General features: G+C 45.0%; 1 protein-coding gene across 2 annotated transcripts in view; it reads left to right on the forward strand.

Moving 5' to 3' along the window:
* The window catches only part of Bdh2 (3-hydroxybutyrate dehydrogenase 2), a 23,478-nt gene extending 9,466 nt beyond the window's left edge, over positions 1-14,012 (forward strand). For both annotated transcript variants that reach the window (XM_021158360.1, XM_029475646.1), the window contains exons 5-10: positions 303-411; positions 4,533-4,593; positions 6,449-6,562; positions 10,246-10,304; positions 11,138-11,230; positions 13,754-14,012. In XM_021158360.1, the coding sequence (XP_021014019.1) occupies positions 303-411; positions 4,533-4,593; positions 6,449-6,562; positions 10,246-10,304; positions 11,138-11,230; positions 13,754-13,807 (490 nt within the window). In that variant the 3' untranslated portion in view covers positions 13,808-14,012. The remainder of the gene's footprint in view (positions 1-302; positions 412-4,532; positions 4,594-6,448; positions 6,563-10,245; positions 10,305-11,137; positions 11,231-13,753) is intronic.
* Positions 14,013-17,290: the final 3,278 nt, after the last annotated feature.

Below are 17,290 nucleotides of genomic sequence, written 5' to 3' on the forward strand. Positions count from 1 at the left end.
TCTGCCTCTGCCTCTGCCTCTGCCTCTGCCTCTGCCTCTGCCTCTGCCTCTGCCTCTGCCTCTGCCTCTGCCTCTGCCTCTGCCTCTGCCTCCTGAGTGTTGAGACTGAAGGCACGGATCTTAATTGCAGGAGTGTGTGTGTTTGTGTGTGTGTGTGTGTTGCTGCTGCTGCTGCCGCCACCGCCGCTGTTGTTATTGTATTGTTTTGCTCCTATGATCCTAGAGATTATACCCAGAGCATGCTGGCACGTAATTGCCTACTGATTCTTTAATTGCATTTCTCCCTCTGTTGAATCACTCAGTTTTGTCCACCACGGAACCATCTTGGATTGCGAGGAAAAAGACTGGGACTTCTCAATGAATCTCAACGTCCGCAGCATGTACCTGATGATCAAAGCATTCCTTCCCAAAGTAAGTAAGGGGACTGGCAGTCTGAGGAGGGTGTCTGCTTTCATCCTGGGCACACGGAGAACACGCATGTGTATTGTGTGTATTTGAGTGTGATTGTAGCTAGCAGGTTGACTAATGAACATTTGTAGCAAGGCAATTTATAGAGATTAATCCATTTAACCCTCCAGCTCCTACATTCAAGGAACATTTATTAAGCATTTTCAACACTGAGGAGAGCCTCCAGTGAACTTAACAAAGTTCTTTTTTGAAGAGAGTTTCTATTAGGACAGGGTGAGGAACTCAATTGACACATAAATATGTCATGTAATATAACTTGGGGTGGTTCCGAGTATAATGCAGACACAGTTCCTAGGGTAAATGGGAGGCCCTCTTGGACCTCACTGGCAAACTGGGATTCTCAGAGAAAACAAAATGAAGGAAGGGGTATCTGGGGAGATGGACCGGCTTCTTGCTGCAGGAGAATCCTCTTGTGGAGTGAATGATATTTCATCACATCAGCTGACTACATAGGGCACATCTGACGGGGAGGAAAAAGCTCACGTAACTAGCAAGTGATTAGAGTCAGCTATGGAGCCCTACAGCCAACCTTCTGGGCCCAGGCACTGGCTGTCATGGTGCTGGTGCCCTGGGGCTTTTTTTCCCTACAAAGAGTTACTCAGTTTTGGTTTATTATGATTATGATTTGTGTCAGTGTTTTGCCTGTGTGTGTATCTGTTTACTCCCAGAGGCCAGAAAAAGGCATCCTATCCCCTGGGACTGGAGTTACAGACTAGAAGAGCAACCAATGCTCTTAACCCTGAGCCGTCTCTCCAGCCCCTTTCTCTTGTTTGAGACAGAGTCTCACTATGAGCCCTAGCTGGCCTGGAACTTGATATAGACAGAGATCTACTTGTGTGTCTCCTCCGTGAAGGGGTTAAAGGTATACACCACGATGCCCAGCCTACATCTTACTGTTTAAACACAGCATCAATGCCTTAGAGAGCTGAGCTCTTCTGGGTGCTCTGGAAAGGTGTAAATGAGAGCATGTACCCCTGGCCTGCAGGAGTGTTTAATGCAAGAGTGGCAAGGAGTGAGTGGGAAAGAGGGAGCAGGGCCAGATCAGCTGCCATAGAGAGACACACTTTCTCTGTTTGTTTTGGTTTTTCCAAGACCTGGTCTCCCTATGTAGCTCTGGCTGTCCTGGAACTCACTATGTAGACCAAGCTGATTTTGAACTCACAGAGATTCCTCTACATTTGTCTCCTGAGTGCTGGAATTAACAGCATGCACCACTACATGTACCACTACTGGCTCTAAAGTATGCTTTTTAAGTACTTGATTTGTGCTTAAAAGGGATCTTTGGTCAGCCCACATAACATTGGACTAGCTATCCCTTTTACAAGTTTGTTTCCAGGCTGGAGGACGACTCAAGAGGTTAAGGGCACCTGCTGCTCTTCCAGAGGACCTGAGTTCAGTTCCCTGCATAACTGCCTATAACGACTGCGGTTCACAGCATTCACCACCCTGTGCTGGCCTCTGGAGCTGGAATATTTACACATGCAGCATACACTCATAGAGACACCATCACTTGAATAAAAATGATACCTTTTGCCCTTTTATAGCTTATAGACGTTGTTTGGGGCCTTAATGTATCTGTTGAAGACCAGTACTTTTTGTATAGGACTTGGGGGAGGGGCTGAAGGAGATTTCAGAGGACAAGATGGTGACACAGATATGCAACACATTTGTAAGCACAGATCTGAAGCAGAGGCTTAGGGAGTGGCTCTGAGGTACAGTACAAGTGGAACTTAGGCTCCTAAGGGAATGTTAGTTCTTGATACACCTAGGCCCGATCAAAAGTTCATGATTCTAACAATGATAAAATACCTTTCTGCTTTTGGAAGAAAAAAAAATCAGTGACTGTGACAGAACCGGAAGGCCTCGGCACTGGTTGTTTAAAGTGGCTTTTCCACAGAAGCAGGGGAATCGCACACCACAATCTCAGCCCTTGGGAGCTTCGGGCAAAGCATAGTCTTAGTGGGAAAGACGACACTGGCATCTCGATTTCTGCTCTCAGACACTGGCCTTCGAGTCCCTAAGCACTCTGAGCCCCAGGTCACATGTCCTAGGAGATGGCACGTGCACCCTCTCATTGTCTGTCTCTTCCATCCGAGAATGAGGAAGACACATTTCGAATCACTTCCAGCCCTAGCCGTCCCCGGGTTTTCTGTATCATTAACTGTGATGCACAGTTGCCAGGCTAAACTTTTCCAGGATGGAAAACCAACAGAGATCTGCAAGGTCATTTGGCCAAAAACATAGGAACTGACAGAATTGGTTCTCAGATAAATGCACAGCAAACCATCCCCACATTGCAAGGTCAGTCAAGAGGCAGAGACCAAGTCAAAAATACCATAAGAAGAGTAATTACAGAATGCTGGTTGGCCTGGAGAGAAAGAAGATCAGAAAAAAAAAGGAGATATCTTTGTTCTATGAATATACTTTTTATTTACTTTTTCCCCTTGCTGTGCCTTATCAGGGTTGAACACAGAATGATTCAGAAAACCCTGGCTAAATGAGTCAAACGTCTTGTTCCATAGGATGGCCAACCATTGAACCTAGTGGCTTAGAATGCCAAGAAATGCCAAGGAGCTTGGCTGAGCTCTGGCAATGGGGGCAGAAGGGCTGTGTCTGGGGTGCTCCAGAGAGATGCTCTGCTTGAGGCTCCTGGAAATCAGTTGTTCTGGGTCCCTCACTTCACAGGCATCCTGTGCTGGGAGCCAAGAGGAACAGCGCAAGTGACAGCTGGCAAAGAGCTGTCCCCCGAGACAGGCTGGAGACAGAGCAAAGAAGGCAATGGGAGGACTGAGTGGGCGGTGTGAGTGGTAGGCTTATGACTTACATCTCTGAGGTGACTGAGGCCTGAGCTTTGCCCTGGAAATTACTAAATTTCAGAAGACTGGAGACAACTTGTATCATAGCCAGTCTCCATACTAAACTGAGCTTTTCGTGATGGTTATATCAGAAAAGAAAAAATGATAAACCAGATTTTTTTTTTTTGGAGTCTTACTACAGAGCACTGGCTGGCTTAAACTCACCATGTGTATATCAGGGTGGTCTTCAGCTCACAACCATCTGCCTTCCTCTGCTTCCTGAGGGCTAGGATTAAAGGGGGCAAGGCAGGGGGGATTATGTCTGGCATTAAGATCCCCCTTATCATGTACAGAGGCACTTTGCAGGCAGGCATGGTGGTGTACACCTTTAGTTCCAGCCCTCGGGATGAAGAGGCAGGTGGATTTCTATGAGCTCCAGGCCAGCCTGGTCAACAAATCGAGTTCAGGACAGCCAGGGCTTCCCAGACAAACCCTGTCTCAAAATAAGAAAACAACAAAACAACAACAACAAGCAAACAAAAGACAACAAAGGCTCATTTACGTAACGTTGCTTCCCCTCTACTGTGTCCCTCAGCATGGCTGTCACCTCAGCCTTGCCTGTGTGCTTTTTGTCCATGCAGCCCCATCCCTTGCGGTTTGTCCTGTATTTTCAGATCTCGGGTATAAAAGCCCCAAGTATTAATATGGAGAGTAAGAAAAGTGCCACAAGGAAGTGGACCTTCTTGGCCACCCCAGCTCTGGAGCCTCCATTCACAAATCCCTACATTCCTTCTAAGCACTGGTAAAGAAACTTGGCCAGCAGGACATATATTTTTCCCTAAGTCCCTTACACCAAGTGCCAAGATCAGTGTCTGGAAAGAACCGTCTTTATTTGATTTACAGGATGTCACAGCCATGTCAGGCATCCTGCTCTCTGGCTTGTGTCCTGTCCCCAGCAGCTCTCTGGGCTCTGCCACTCCCCACTGACTCTGCTTTCTTTGCTGTGCCCTCCACCTGACAAGTGGTTTCATGGAGAAGCTGGTACCCTGGGCTGATGTGGTGGTGTGGGCCTGTCATCCCAGCAGTCATGAGGCAGAAGTTTGAGGATCCTGAAGGCCAGTCTAGGCTGTAGTTTAAGAGCCTGGCTCCAAAAAGAAAGAGAAAACTAAAGAAAGAAAAGGGTCTAGGTGGCTAGGAGTCGATGTAAATGTGCCAGTGAACGAGTATTTCAGCCAGCAGAATGCAGATGACTGTTCCTTGTCTTGGCAGATGCTTGCTCAGAAGTCAGGCAACATTATCAACATGTCGTCTGTGGCCTCCAGCATCAAAGGTAGTAGTCCCTTCCTCAGAGTGGGGGTTGGAGTGAGTACACACACACACACACATACACACACAGACACAGAGAGAGACACACACACACAGACAAACACAGAGACACACACACAGACACACTCATACACACACATATAACACATACATATACACACACACAGAGACACACACATATACACACATAGACATACTCATACACATACACAGAGAGACACACACAGACACACTCATACACACACACATAACACATACACACACACATACACACACATAACACATACACACACACATACACACACATACACACACAGAGACACAGAGAGAGACACACACAAACACAGAGACACCCACAGAGATACACACGCAGACACACTCATACACACACACATACACAGACACACACAGACACACACAGACACACAGAGAGAGACACACACAAACACAGAGACATACACAGAGATACACACACAGACACACTCATACACACACAGACATACAGATAGAGAGACACACACAGACATACTCATACACACACACATAACACATACATATACACACATACAGACACACACATATATACACACACAGACACACACACAGACACACTCACACACACACACATACACACACACATGGTTCTTTCATGAGCTGTGGATTTTAGAACTAAACTAAACAAGTTAATGAAACCCACATGAAAATTCAAAATGGCTTTAAAAAAAAAAAGAAAGAAAGATCATAAGTGGCTTATGTCATCAGGCCTATTGTTATAGCTGTTCCACTCATCAAATTAAATTTAAAAATTACTGTCTTTGCCTTTCCTTTTATCCCTTCTCTATGTATGGGAGTGAAAATTGAATTAAGAGAAGAAAAGATTTATCACTGAAGTAATACGAAGTGACATATTGACTGCAAGCTGAGCTGAAAGCTCCTTGGGACCAAGAAAATTTTTTTTTCTTTTCACAGTACAAAAGGGGACAGATTCCATCTTGTGCTTCTTATAGTCTCAGGGAGCTCTTGGCCTCAGATTCCTAACTGAAGCCAAGGCTGGCTTGGATTCCTCCTGATCTTCCAACCTCTGCTTCTGAAGTGCCAGGTTATAGGTGTGCCGTGTGCAGTACCAGACTCGGCTTCAGAGTCTGTGTTCTGCACTCTAGCAGAAGCTTGCACAAAGTGCTCCATACACAAGCAGGCCTTGAGGTTACAACTCAAACAAGAAAGAATCTGGACCCTCAAAGAGAAGGCAAGGCTAGGACTAAACAGAGAGCTGTCAGAGCCTGGCATTGACGGGCTTGTGAGTTTGATACGGGGTGTGGGGTGTGAGGGGCTCTGTATGAGGAGGTACTGGGAGGAGGGGGAGCTGATACTGGGCTGGAGAGGGAATAAATACATATATTTTTTAAAAAATGAAATCACTGCCAAGACAGCATTCTCTCTCTTATAAAATATGAAACATACATGAGCGGAATGTAGGTGAGGTGGCCTTTATACTTCTTCACTTACGAAGTTTCTTAAAAGGAATGAGGGTTTCCTACCTGATGCAGTGAAACCCCATGACTGTGACCAGCAGGCGACGGCTACAAAGCGCTAGCAGCATCTCAACACCAAAGTCCAAATTAGGTTCCGCTACACCGGTAGCACTTTCTGCACTCAGAAACCGTCTCTATCCCTAATATAGGAGGAGGCCCTAAGTCACTCACTCTTCAAAGGGAAAGCTGATTTCAAAATGGTTTTTCTTTTAATTCAAACAATAAAAATAAAAAGGAGGGTGATGGGAAGAAGTGAGAAACTGTGAATGGGGCACTCTTCTGTGCTCCTTTCCGAAGAAACAATGTCCCTGGTTCCCTCTCACCCAGGGGTGGAGAACAGATGTGTGTACAGTGCTACCAAGGCAGCTGTGATCGGCCTCACCAAGTCCGTGGCTGCAGACTTCATCCAACAGGGCATCAGATGCAACTGTGTGTGTCCAGGTGAGCCTGGGGTGAGAGGGTGGGAGCCTGGCCTTTCTTACATGCTGTTTGGCACCATAAAACATTTTCATCAGCTTATTTACCATATTGCTTTCCACCACTGACAGACATCGAAACTAAAGGTTTGACTTTGTTAAGAGAGCAGTGTAGCTTTCGTTGGACAGAGGTCCCAAGCCAATTGGAAGAAGCCTCGACATGAGGATTTAAAACAGCAGGGCAATGGTGGTGCTCGCCTTTAATCCCAGCACTAGGAGGCAGAGGCAGGCGGATCTCTGAGTTCGAGGCCAGCCTGGTCTACAGAGTGAGTTCCAGGACAGCCAGGGCTACACAGAGAAACCCTGTCTCGAAAAGAAGAGAGCAAGAGAGCAAGACTGTGAGAGTGCAAGAGAGCGAGGGGTTTAAAACCCAGCACGTGCAAGATGGTTTAGACTGAGTTTGAGAAACAAAACTTGCTAGAACCTGTTGACCGTGGTGATGTTGTCCTTGGTGAGTAGAAAAGCAGAACATTTCCATGGGACATCAGGGGACAGCAGGGACAGCAGGGGACAGCAGGCAGACAACAGGCAGAAGGTCAAGGGAGCCTTTGGAAACACAGGGGTCCACCAAACTCCCAAACGACCAGAGTGGCTCCGAAATCAAAAGGATGCTGTGGCCTGTTCTGCAAGTAAAACTTCCTGGAGACACTCCCACCTGGATGGCTCACGCCTTCTTGCCAGAGTGGAGAGGTTTCAACAGATCACGTGACTCAAAGCAAAGCATAACTACCGTTATGAAAAAAGGAAAAAAAGTGTGATCACTCTATGAAGAAGCAGAGAAAACCGCTTTGCTTTTTATGTGTTGCTCCTTTGTTTTCGGCCTGCCTGGAACTCACTGTGTGAACCTGACTGGTCTACACCTCGCAGGGATCAGCCTGTTTCTGCCTGCTTGCTGCTGGGGTTGAAGGTGTGCATCACTATACCCAGCAAAACCACTTTTCTTAATAACTGTGGATATGACATAGGTTCTAAGTAACCAGGTATGTTTTGTTCTGGTTCCACCCACCCAAAACAAACACAGGGTACCTAACAAGGGTGATTAATGTCTTCTGAAAGGAATAGTGTCTGTCTAGGACTAAGGTTTTCTTTTCTTTTTGTTTTGCTTTTTCACTTGTTTGTTTGGTTTTGTTTTGGGTTTTTTTTTTTTTTTTTGATTGGTCAGTTTTTCTTTTTACTGTTGTTTTCAGAAAGGATTTCTCCATGTAGCCTTGGCAGTCCTGGAAACTGCTCTATAGACCAGGCTGGCCTTGAACTCACAAAGATCTGCCTGCCTCTGCTTCTAGAGTGCTGGGATTAAGGTCATGGACCACCATTGCCTAGTTCTACTAAGGTGTTCAATAGTCCACTGCCAGAGTTGGGGTGATCTACCAGATGGGCATGCCAGCATTGAGGGGATGTGTTAATAGGAAGCTTTGTGTCCTTTGTGAAGTCCTATAGAAGATTCTATTTGATTCTCAGGTTGAGAACCACAGACTTACACAGGAGAAGCCATTAACTATCAGCCAGGCCTGCACTGCAGAGATTGGGATGCTCTGTCCCATTTCTCTTTGGGTGGAGATTCAGCCTCAAGTGATATTGAGAAAAAGGACATTCACTGTCTACACTTGACGACACCTGACCTTTGTGGCACTGGCCATCAGGAAAAAAAAGGCAAAAGATCTAGAATATGTGGTTGTTTCCACAGCTAGAATTTTCATAGGACTTGGAAAATCAAACTCTAGAACGAGGAACTAGCTGTGAGTCACAGAGGCCATCCCTGATGCAGAGGAGTGAGTGAATGAGTGTCTGGGTTAGTGCCATGGTTGTGAGTCACCATCTCCAGCCAGACGTGTAGACGTGGCACAGCAGACACCAGGACATGGGCTCACACTAGCTTTCATTTAGTATTTACCACTGCCAGCCACATGTAAACTGTGACACCCACTCAGCACTTACAGTGGTAGGATTTTGAGGACTGCTATGGTCAGCTCAAGGTGAACATGGGCTGAAAAACATTTGGACTTTTAGTAGGCTATTGACAAGCAAAATGGGGGAGCAAAGTTTTGTAAATTGGGTAAGTGGATGTCTCTTCTGCAGTAATGGGGAGGTTCAGACTGTTGCTGACAGGGAGAGTGTATCAGCTGAAGTGCTGCCTGTGTGTGGCAGGATGTGTGTGTGTGTGTGTGTGTGTGTGTGTGTGTGTGTGTGTGTGTGTGTGTATGATGGAGAACCTAAGAAAAAGATTCTACACGGGGCAGGGTCTGATACGGAAGATTCTCCATCTCCAGAAAAATGACAAATGATAACAAAATTAGGAAACATTTTCAGAACAGAGACAAGATCTATGTGTGGCTTTCTCAATTGTGTGGTCTACCAACAAAGGTAAGAGGTTCTTAAAAAGTTTGTTTTACCTCTTATTCTCCCTTCCCTGACCCCTTTCTCCCTCTCCCTCTCCCTCTCCTTGTCCCTGTCCCTGTCCCTCCCCTCCCTCCCCCCTCCCCTTCCCCCCGTATGTTCCTGGCCAGCCCCCCCCTTCTCTGTCTCTATTCCCTTCTCACCTCCCCTTTCCATGTCCTAAATAAACTCTATTCTGTACTTAAAAAAATTATTTTACACCCACAGAGAGACCAATCGATTCCCCAGAGCACTGTTATCCTGCAAACAAGACAAAAAGCCAGTGTTCTACAGAGATCTTACAGATTACATGAGTTAGGGGGAAAGTCCAGACAACTATATAGGCTTGGGTACTTAATGGGTTTTAACTTTTTAATCCTGCTTATTTTTCTTCCTTAAAAAAAATTGATTGATTGTTTGATTTTATGTATATGAGTACACTGTAGCTGTACAGATGGTTGTGAGCCATCATGGGGTTGCTGGTAATTGAACTCAAGACTTCTGCTCCCTCCGGCCCCACTCACTCCTACACTGCTGGCTCCTGCCCAAAGATTTATTTATTATATATAAGTACACTGTCTCTGTCTTCAGACACACCAGAAGAGGGTGTCAGATCCCATTACAGATGGTTGTGAGCCACCATGTGGTTGCTGGGATTTGAACTCAGGACCTCTGGAAGAGCAGTCAGTGCTCTTAGCCGCTGAGCCATCTTTCCAGCCCTTATTTTTCCTTCTTAAGAAAAAAAATTATGTTTTTATTAGAACTTTTAACAATAGTTTAAAACTGAAACCAGTGGAAGCATGCAGATAGGTTAAGTCTATGGCAACCATGAACTTGAGACCAGGATCCCCGTGGTGAACTTGGCAACAGAGCAGAATGGTTTGCAATCCTCACGGCAAACTGCTGAAGCTCAGAGGTGCTGTTTTCTGCTTCTCTGGGCTCCCATGGGGTCTAGCTGAGATAAGGCAAAGATACTTATCTATAAATCATCAAGCAAACATAGCATGACTGGGCGTCACTGAGAGAGCGGGTTAATTCACCCAGAGTCCCAGCCTGCTATCACAGAACCACTGGTGTGTGTGTGTGTGTGTGTGTGTGTGTGTGTGTGTGTGTGTGTGTTTTGATGACCCTTAGTGGTCAGGCAGGTAGAGCTCAGAGTGTCATTTAAGAGAATGGACAAAGATTTCACTGCTTGCTTATCGTCTGGAAAAGGAGTTGAAGGTTTAATTCCCCTTTCAATTGAAGTAACCACAGTGAATGTCATCTTTGGTTTAGGAACGGTTGACACCCCATCTCTGCAAGAAAGAATACAAGCCAGAGACAATCCCAAAGAGGTACATACATCTAGCAGTTTGAAAGTGTTCCAACCTTTTGGCTAAAATTAAAAAAAAAAATTTTTTTTAAATGCCCTGTTCCTTATCCAGATAGATTCATAGATCTATGAATCTAGAGAGAAAAGAAAGAGGTGGCTACCAAGGCCTGGGGGAGAGGGAAGTTGCTGCTTTCCCGGTGGAGATTTTCATTTTGCAAGATGAGAAGCAGTACCAAGGAGCTTGCAGCTTACAGCACTAAGTGTTTTGTACTTCTTACCCCTGAGCTGTGCACTTAGAATGGCCGAGATGGTCAGTTTAATATCATATGTCTGTGAGTCCATTGCTTGTCGGAGATAGAGAGACGTCTTCTTTAGCCCACATCGGCTGTGATTTGTCTCCCCCCTCAGCTCCCCATGTCTGTATTACAATCATGCACTGGCTCTGACCACAATGGGCATTCCTAGTGGCTTTCTGGTTTTGTTTATTTTGTTCTTGTTTTGGTTTTTGGCTTTCCAATATGGGATATCTCTGTGTAGCTCTCGCTGTCCTGGAATGTACTCTGTAGACCAGGCTGACCTCAGACTCACAGATCCACTGCCTCTGCCTTCCAAGCACTGGAACTAAAACTGTGCGACCCCACACCCAGCCCTCGAGGCTTTCTTACCTATCACAGTATCCATGGATGTCAGTGTATCATGACTAGTTCGGGTAACATGGCTGGAAATTTCAAAGCAACCTTGGATGATGGCCCTAGTCCCTCCGTAGGTTCCTCTGACCCCAAGCCCCTTGACGATGTTACAAGGGCACACGTGTGCCAGCTGACATCTCTTGTATGGAACTGTCTCTGGTCACAGGCACTGAAAACTTTCCTAAACAGACAAAAGACGGGAAGGTTTGCATCGGCTGAAGAGGTTGCTCTGCTCTGCGTATACCTGGCCTCAGACGAGGTGAGTGCTGCTCTTCCAGTTTGTAAATACAAATTAGCCCATCACACTGGGCTAGCCCAGATTTGCTCATCCTCTTCACAGTTTTGTGAGTCTATGTTCTATATCACTAAAGTGCCCCGTTTACGCGATAGGAATAAGCGCTGGTTTCACTTACTCAAAAGCCACCGTTGTCTGTGACAGCGGCTCTTCTTCATTCAGCTTTCCATGACTGGAATCACAGCACAGATGAAAAATAGAGGAAAACATTAAAGCATACCACCTTCCGAGAGATTTGCTTTATAAAAGGACAGTTGTGGGCATACTGGTTACATATAAAAACCTCCTGGGCTGGCAAGATAACTCATGAGTAAAGACCCTTTACTGCCAAACATGGTGACATAAATTCAACCCCTGGCATCCACGTGGTGAATGGGAGAACAGATTCCCAAAAAGTGGTCTTCTGACCTTCTCTAGAGTGTCACACACTCACGCACACACACACACACACACACACACACATACACAATAAAGTGTAATTTAAAAAGCCTCTCGATCGTGAGAGTTGAAGGAGAGACATGAGCAGGCTTACCAGCTTTAACTGTATTTGGGGGTAGTAACTTAGGTACTGCATTAGAGCTATTCCACTCTGGTTGGTATGTGCCCCTTTAATTTACTAGTGACCTAGTGACCCATTCGGGGGAAGTCCATGATCTTTCCTAATCTTGTTTCGTCATCGTGTAGAAATTGCCTAATTTGGTCTCTTTGACTTCACACCTATTTAATAACCAATTTCTTCCCGAGTGACTAGTGTGAACTCAGTGGCTGGTAAAGCGCAAACCAAGGTGCAGGGCATAAAAGCTCTTTTGTTTTGAACCCACAACAGACAGAAGCAACAACTGCACCATGGCTTACCTTGGTGACCCAGTGTGGTTTGCTGGGCTTGTTAACCAGAGCTGGATAGCGCGAATGCAGAGGCATTGTGGGAAAAGTCCACCTTAGAGTGGTGATCTCCTACGGCATGTCCACCTCCATAAAGCCAAGGCAGAGAGAGCCTTTGGGAATCTCCCATGCTTTAGCTTCCCCAAGTGTGTGAAGTTTGTTTAGCTCTGGGGTCCCGTGAGCCTCCATCCCTCCCCATAGGTTGGGTGGGGTGGGGTTTACTTTTGTACTGGTTCCTCTTTACCATAACTTGGTGCAGCCCACACAGTTGGTGATTCGGATGGACACAAAGGTGAAAAGTTTAGTTACTGCTCCTCAGGACTGTTAGCCACAGTTTGTAGGAGCTACGGAATCGCTAGGTAAATTATTACTGAATTATCAGTTTTCGTGGATTTAATTTTAAAAAAAAGTGTCCTCATATTATGACATCTTTGCTTCTGCCTCTTTCAATGACCGCAGCTATAGATCAATGTCAAATTGAGGACACAACCATGAGAGTTAATTATCCATTTTAAGTGAAAAGAGTTTTTTTAATTTTTTAGTTCTTTGACAATGTCATACATCCCAATGAGCATATTTATCCCTCATGAGTCTCTCCCCCATCACTCCTCTTGAGCCCTTTCTTCCCAACAGGTCCCTCCTCCCCTCATTTCATGGATTTTCTTTTTTTTTAAGTGGCCCCCTGAATGTACTTAGGGCTGCTTTCAAGAGCAGGAGTGTGGGGTTATTCACATGTGTGTAGACTGACTACCAGTAGCTACCTCACCGAGGAAGACTCCTTTTTCCTGCAGCCATTCATTAGCTACCAATAGCTCTTTGCTGACAGTGCGGCTCTATGAGCCCCTCCCTCATCCAGGACGGAGTGTGAATGGTCTCAGTCCCTGTTGGGTAGCCACAGCTGCTATGAATTCACGAGTTCAATGACCTTGTCACGTCCAGAAAGCAAGTTAAAATAGTTTTAACTTCTACTACAACTTCAGAATTAGTCCTCTGCAAAAAAAATGTTTATAAACATAAGCCAATAATCAATTTTAAATACAAAGTTGGGCATCTGATTCTAGTGTGAACTGCTATTTGACATGTTAATGGATTGCAAGAATGATTGCCTATATAATTTTTTAAAACAGTCTGTGAGCTTCCCTGAGTTGATCAGTTAATAGGCACTGTCTGTCTTCGCATTGTTAACATGATGTCAGTCGACACACATTCTAAGCCCTTACTAGTGGTCTGAAAGTTAGCTAGCTCCGAATGATTCTGAGTTTCAAAAGGAAAATGTGTTGTTTTAGCATGTACTTTATTTCATCTCTCCTTAATTTTGTGACTCTGAAGCCACACACCTAACAGACCGTTAGTGGAGCGTGACATGCGCATAGGCCTGAGAAAGGCCTTGTGCTCCATCCAGGTCCTGGGAAGCTCAGCTGTTCCAAATCATCCAAACTTGCTTTTGGTTTGTTTGTTGGTTGGTTTATTGGTTTGTTCCTACATTCAATTAAGGTTTCTTGTTAGAATGAGAATCAAAAGATTTGTTATCTCACATAAGAAATGTTCAAAATGCTCCCGGGGTCCAGGGCGATTAACTGTTCCCGCTTGTGCTTGTCACTGCAGTCAGCCTATGTAACTGGCAACCCTGTCATCATCGATGGGGGCTGGAGCCTGTGACCGAGTGGATCCCTGCTGGGAAGACAGGCCCTTCCTAGCCACAGAGAAAAGCAAGCTGACTGGGTGATCATCTCTTCTAAGAGTGACATTCATGAAAATAAGCCCTTTAGTGATTGTTCCCGAGAGTGTAACTCTTTAATAGTCTCTCGTCTCTTCCGAAACTGTGGTAAATAAATCAAATAAAATGTATTGATTTTGTGGCAAAGGAGTAGTTTTTTTCTTAAGATTTATTTATTTTATGTATATGAGTACACTGTAGCTGTCTTCAGACACACCAGAAGAGGACATCAGATCCTATTTCAGATGGTTTTAAGCCACCATGTTGTTGCTGGGAATTGAACTACGACCTCTGGAAGAGCAGCCATCTCACCAGCGCCAGGAGTAGTTTTTAAAATAAGCAAAGATTAGTGAGATTTTTACTGGCATAGCAGATAACTATTACAAAAGACCACGGGTTTTAAAGGGGGAGGAGGGATTTGCTTCTCTGTGTAAAGGCTAAAAGGCGGGGCCAAGGTGCTGAGAGACACTGTGTCTAGTGAGGGTCCTTTGCAGAGGGAAGCAGTATTGTGGCCTCACTTGAGAAGAGCAGAATAAAAAGGAGCTCTTTGTAAGGCATTCATCCCAAACGTGAGAGAACTTTCTGTCACCTAATTACTTCCCAGAAGCCCTAGCTCAGACCATGTCACAGGGAGGATTCATGCTTTAACACAGGAGATTTGGAAGGCCACCTTAGTTTATAGCAACAAATAAAATTAAAACATGAATACAAAAGAAGTGGTTAAAGAAAAAAAAATATTCCTTTCCTGTTTCACTTTGGCTTTCAAAGCGGCATGTTTTTGTAAAGTTTTGCCTTGTTCTCTAAGCTGACACTAAGTTGAGATTTTTTTATATATATACAATCATAAATGCACACCACAGATAAAGACGAGATGGCTTTAATGTCACAACCGGAGAATCTAGATTCACAGCTACATTTTTGTCTTGTTATATAAAAGAAACATGATCAAGTGTTTAGCACATATTAAGTGCTGTTTTCTTAGTCTAGACACTGCTTATTAAAATCAGCAATTATATCCAATATGGAGCTAAGAATATATAATTAACGTGCAATACAGTCAATTTGAGAGGATTTTTGGAGATTAAATTCAGAGATGTTTTTTCACTAGTTTCCAGGATAACAACAGCACATGAATTAGAAAATAGGCTCTGCATAAATGTAAGTCAGTAACCTGAGACAAGTGAAATCAAAAAAACTCTTCTAGAAGTTTATGTGAATTTGTGAATGATAACTCTATAGCATTCTTTACAAGTGGCTTCTTCCAGCTTTAAGGTTGTGTGTGGAAGCTGTTTGTCGTTACCTCAAAAGATCACATTGAAACCAGTTCCTTACTCTCTGCCTTTTCTCAGAGAGACTGCATTAGCCAGGATAACTGTAGGCTCACAGTGAAGGGCTAACTCCACGGATGAAGATGGGGCAGGTGATGGATTTGAGTCGAAACTCACAACAAATGGGTGCTTGGACTGGCTCTGCCAACGACTCCCATGATAAGGTCGTTAGCGCTCCGGTCAGGTGTTCCACGAGCAAGTGACGGACTGACCCAGCCACCCAGCTTGCCCTGTCCTTTTTTCTTTAGTTGTCTGGTCTTTGTTTTTAGAAGTCAGCTTCTTACTAGGTAGCTCACACTGGCTTTTATCTCACCATTCCCCGCCTCAGGATTGCTGAGGTGCTGAGGCACAATATAAACTGTGCCACCATGCCTAGTTCTTCAGTTTACGAAATTAGGGATTTGGGCTAAATGCCTTGACTTTTGTTTGTTTTGTCTTGGGTTTTTTTGTTTGTTTGTTTGTTTTTTGTTGTTGTTGTTATTGTTGTTGTATTATGATCAAAATGCTGTAACTTCTTACCTAGTGAATGAATGAATGGAACAGTGGAGTTCCTAGAAAAAGTATCTGCTCAGGACCTCTAGGACCAAGTACCCAGCACAAAGATTTATTTGCTCCAGAGAAACAGAGGGCAGTGAGTAAGACTCAAAGACAGGAGATAAAAGACAAAGGAGATGGGGCAGGGATATTTATCCCAGAAGGGGATCAAGGACTGCCTCTGGATAGAGAGGTGACAGATGTGGCATACAGGAAAATGGCAGTTTAAGGTACAAGGGGAAACCTCATGTTAGGATGAAGTGTTTAATTTTAATCAGGCATGTTAATTAGATGAACCGAAGGGGCTTTCAATTGCTGGACTTTAATCCTTTGATAGCTGGACCTTGGTAGTCAGCCTCAGGAGAAAGAAGTGGCCCAATAAGGGAATGAACCTAGGTGGCTAGCTTTAGGAATGGAATCTAACGCTTTTTAGCAGAGCAGAGGGAAATGGGGGAGAAGGGCAAGGCAGGCCTGCCTGAGCCATGCTTGCCACCTCAAGCTGGCCAGAGTCCCTTTAGGAGTAGAGCATCATATGTGTTGTGAGCAGGAACACACATAGTTAAAAACAAACGAATTCTTTAAACACAGTGACCTCTGCAACAGAGAGATGTTCTGTTACTTCTGTCAGAGCTCAGATGTTACAAGCAATGAAACCAGAATGAATCTAGCCAAAAAGTTCAATGTTTTTCACTCACGCCAATAAAATCAAGGCATATCAAATGAACATCATATGACCAAGGGTTGGGGGAGGAAAATATGTCTTAGTTCTCCAGGAAGAGGAAGCCAATGAGAATGGAAATTTTTGCAAGTTTTAGAAAATGAGTTCGTTTTAGGAAAAGAATCATTTCATTTCTTCTGAGAAAGGGTACTGGATGGAGCCTAGGTTCATTCAGAGGATTTCTGTCTGGAATAGAAATGTGCTTAATACACCTGCATGCTTGAAATCCAAGACTGAACTTAGCACTTGCTCAAAGAGTAAGACCAGGTAATGGATGAGAGCAACTCCTTTGAGATGCCCATAAACCCCCACTTGGACTTGGATGTATCTTTCTGCTTGGGAGAATTTCATCCCCTTACCCCTAATATTTAAAATCTATGTTAAAATCTCCTAACAAACTCCAACTCCGATTTAAACGGGGAGGGGGGAGGGAGGAAGACACCAAACTGGAAGTCAGAAATAAAAAATTAAATGGCTGATGGGAGGGAGCAGTACAGTAAAACAACATAGCAAGAGGCTCACAGTGACAGACACTGCCCCAAGGTTTCACTCCGCCATTTGTCACCTGAAGGAAAGCACCCTGCCTGTGAGAAGACACTGAGAGTCCTGGAATTTGCGTCGGATTGCAGAATTTAGGATATTCAGGAACAGTGAGAGAGCCTGCTGCTCTTAGCCTTGAGAGGTGGCCAGAGGCTGCTGGAAGCTGGGGCTCATGGGCCGGGTCTCCCTCTGGCTGAATGAGCAGAGCCCTGAACTGAGAGTGTGCCCCGCCCTGCCCCTCCCTGCCCCGCCCCGCGCCGCTGGACCTCCCGGTTTTCCGCGGGCCTCCAGCCACAGCACCGCCC

Source organism: Mus caroli, chromosome 3 (assembly GCF_900094665.2).
Source record: "Mus caroli chromosome 3, CAROLI_EIJ_v1.1, whole genome shotgun sequence".
Lineage (NCBI taxonomy): Eukaryota > Metazoa > Chordata > Mammalia > Rodentia > Muridae > Mus > Mus caroli.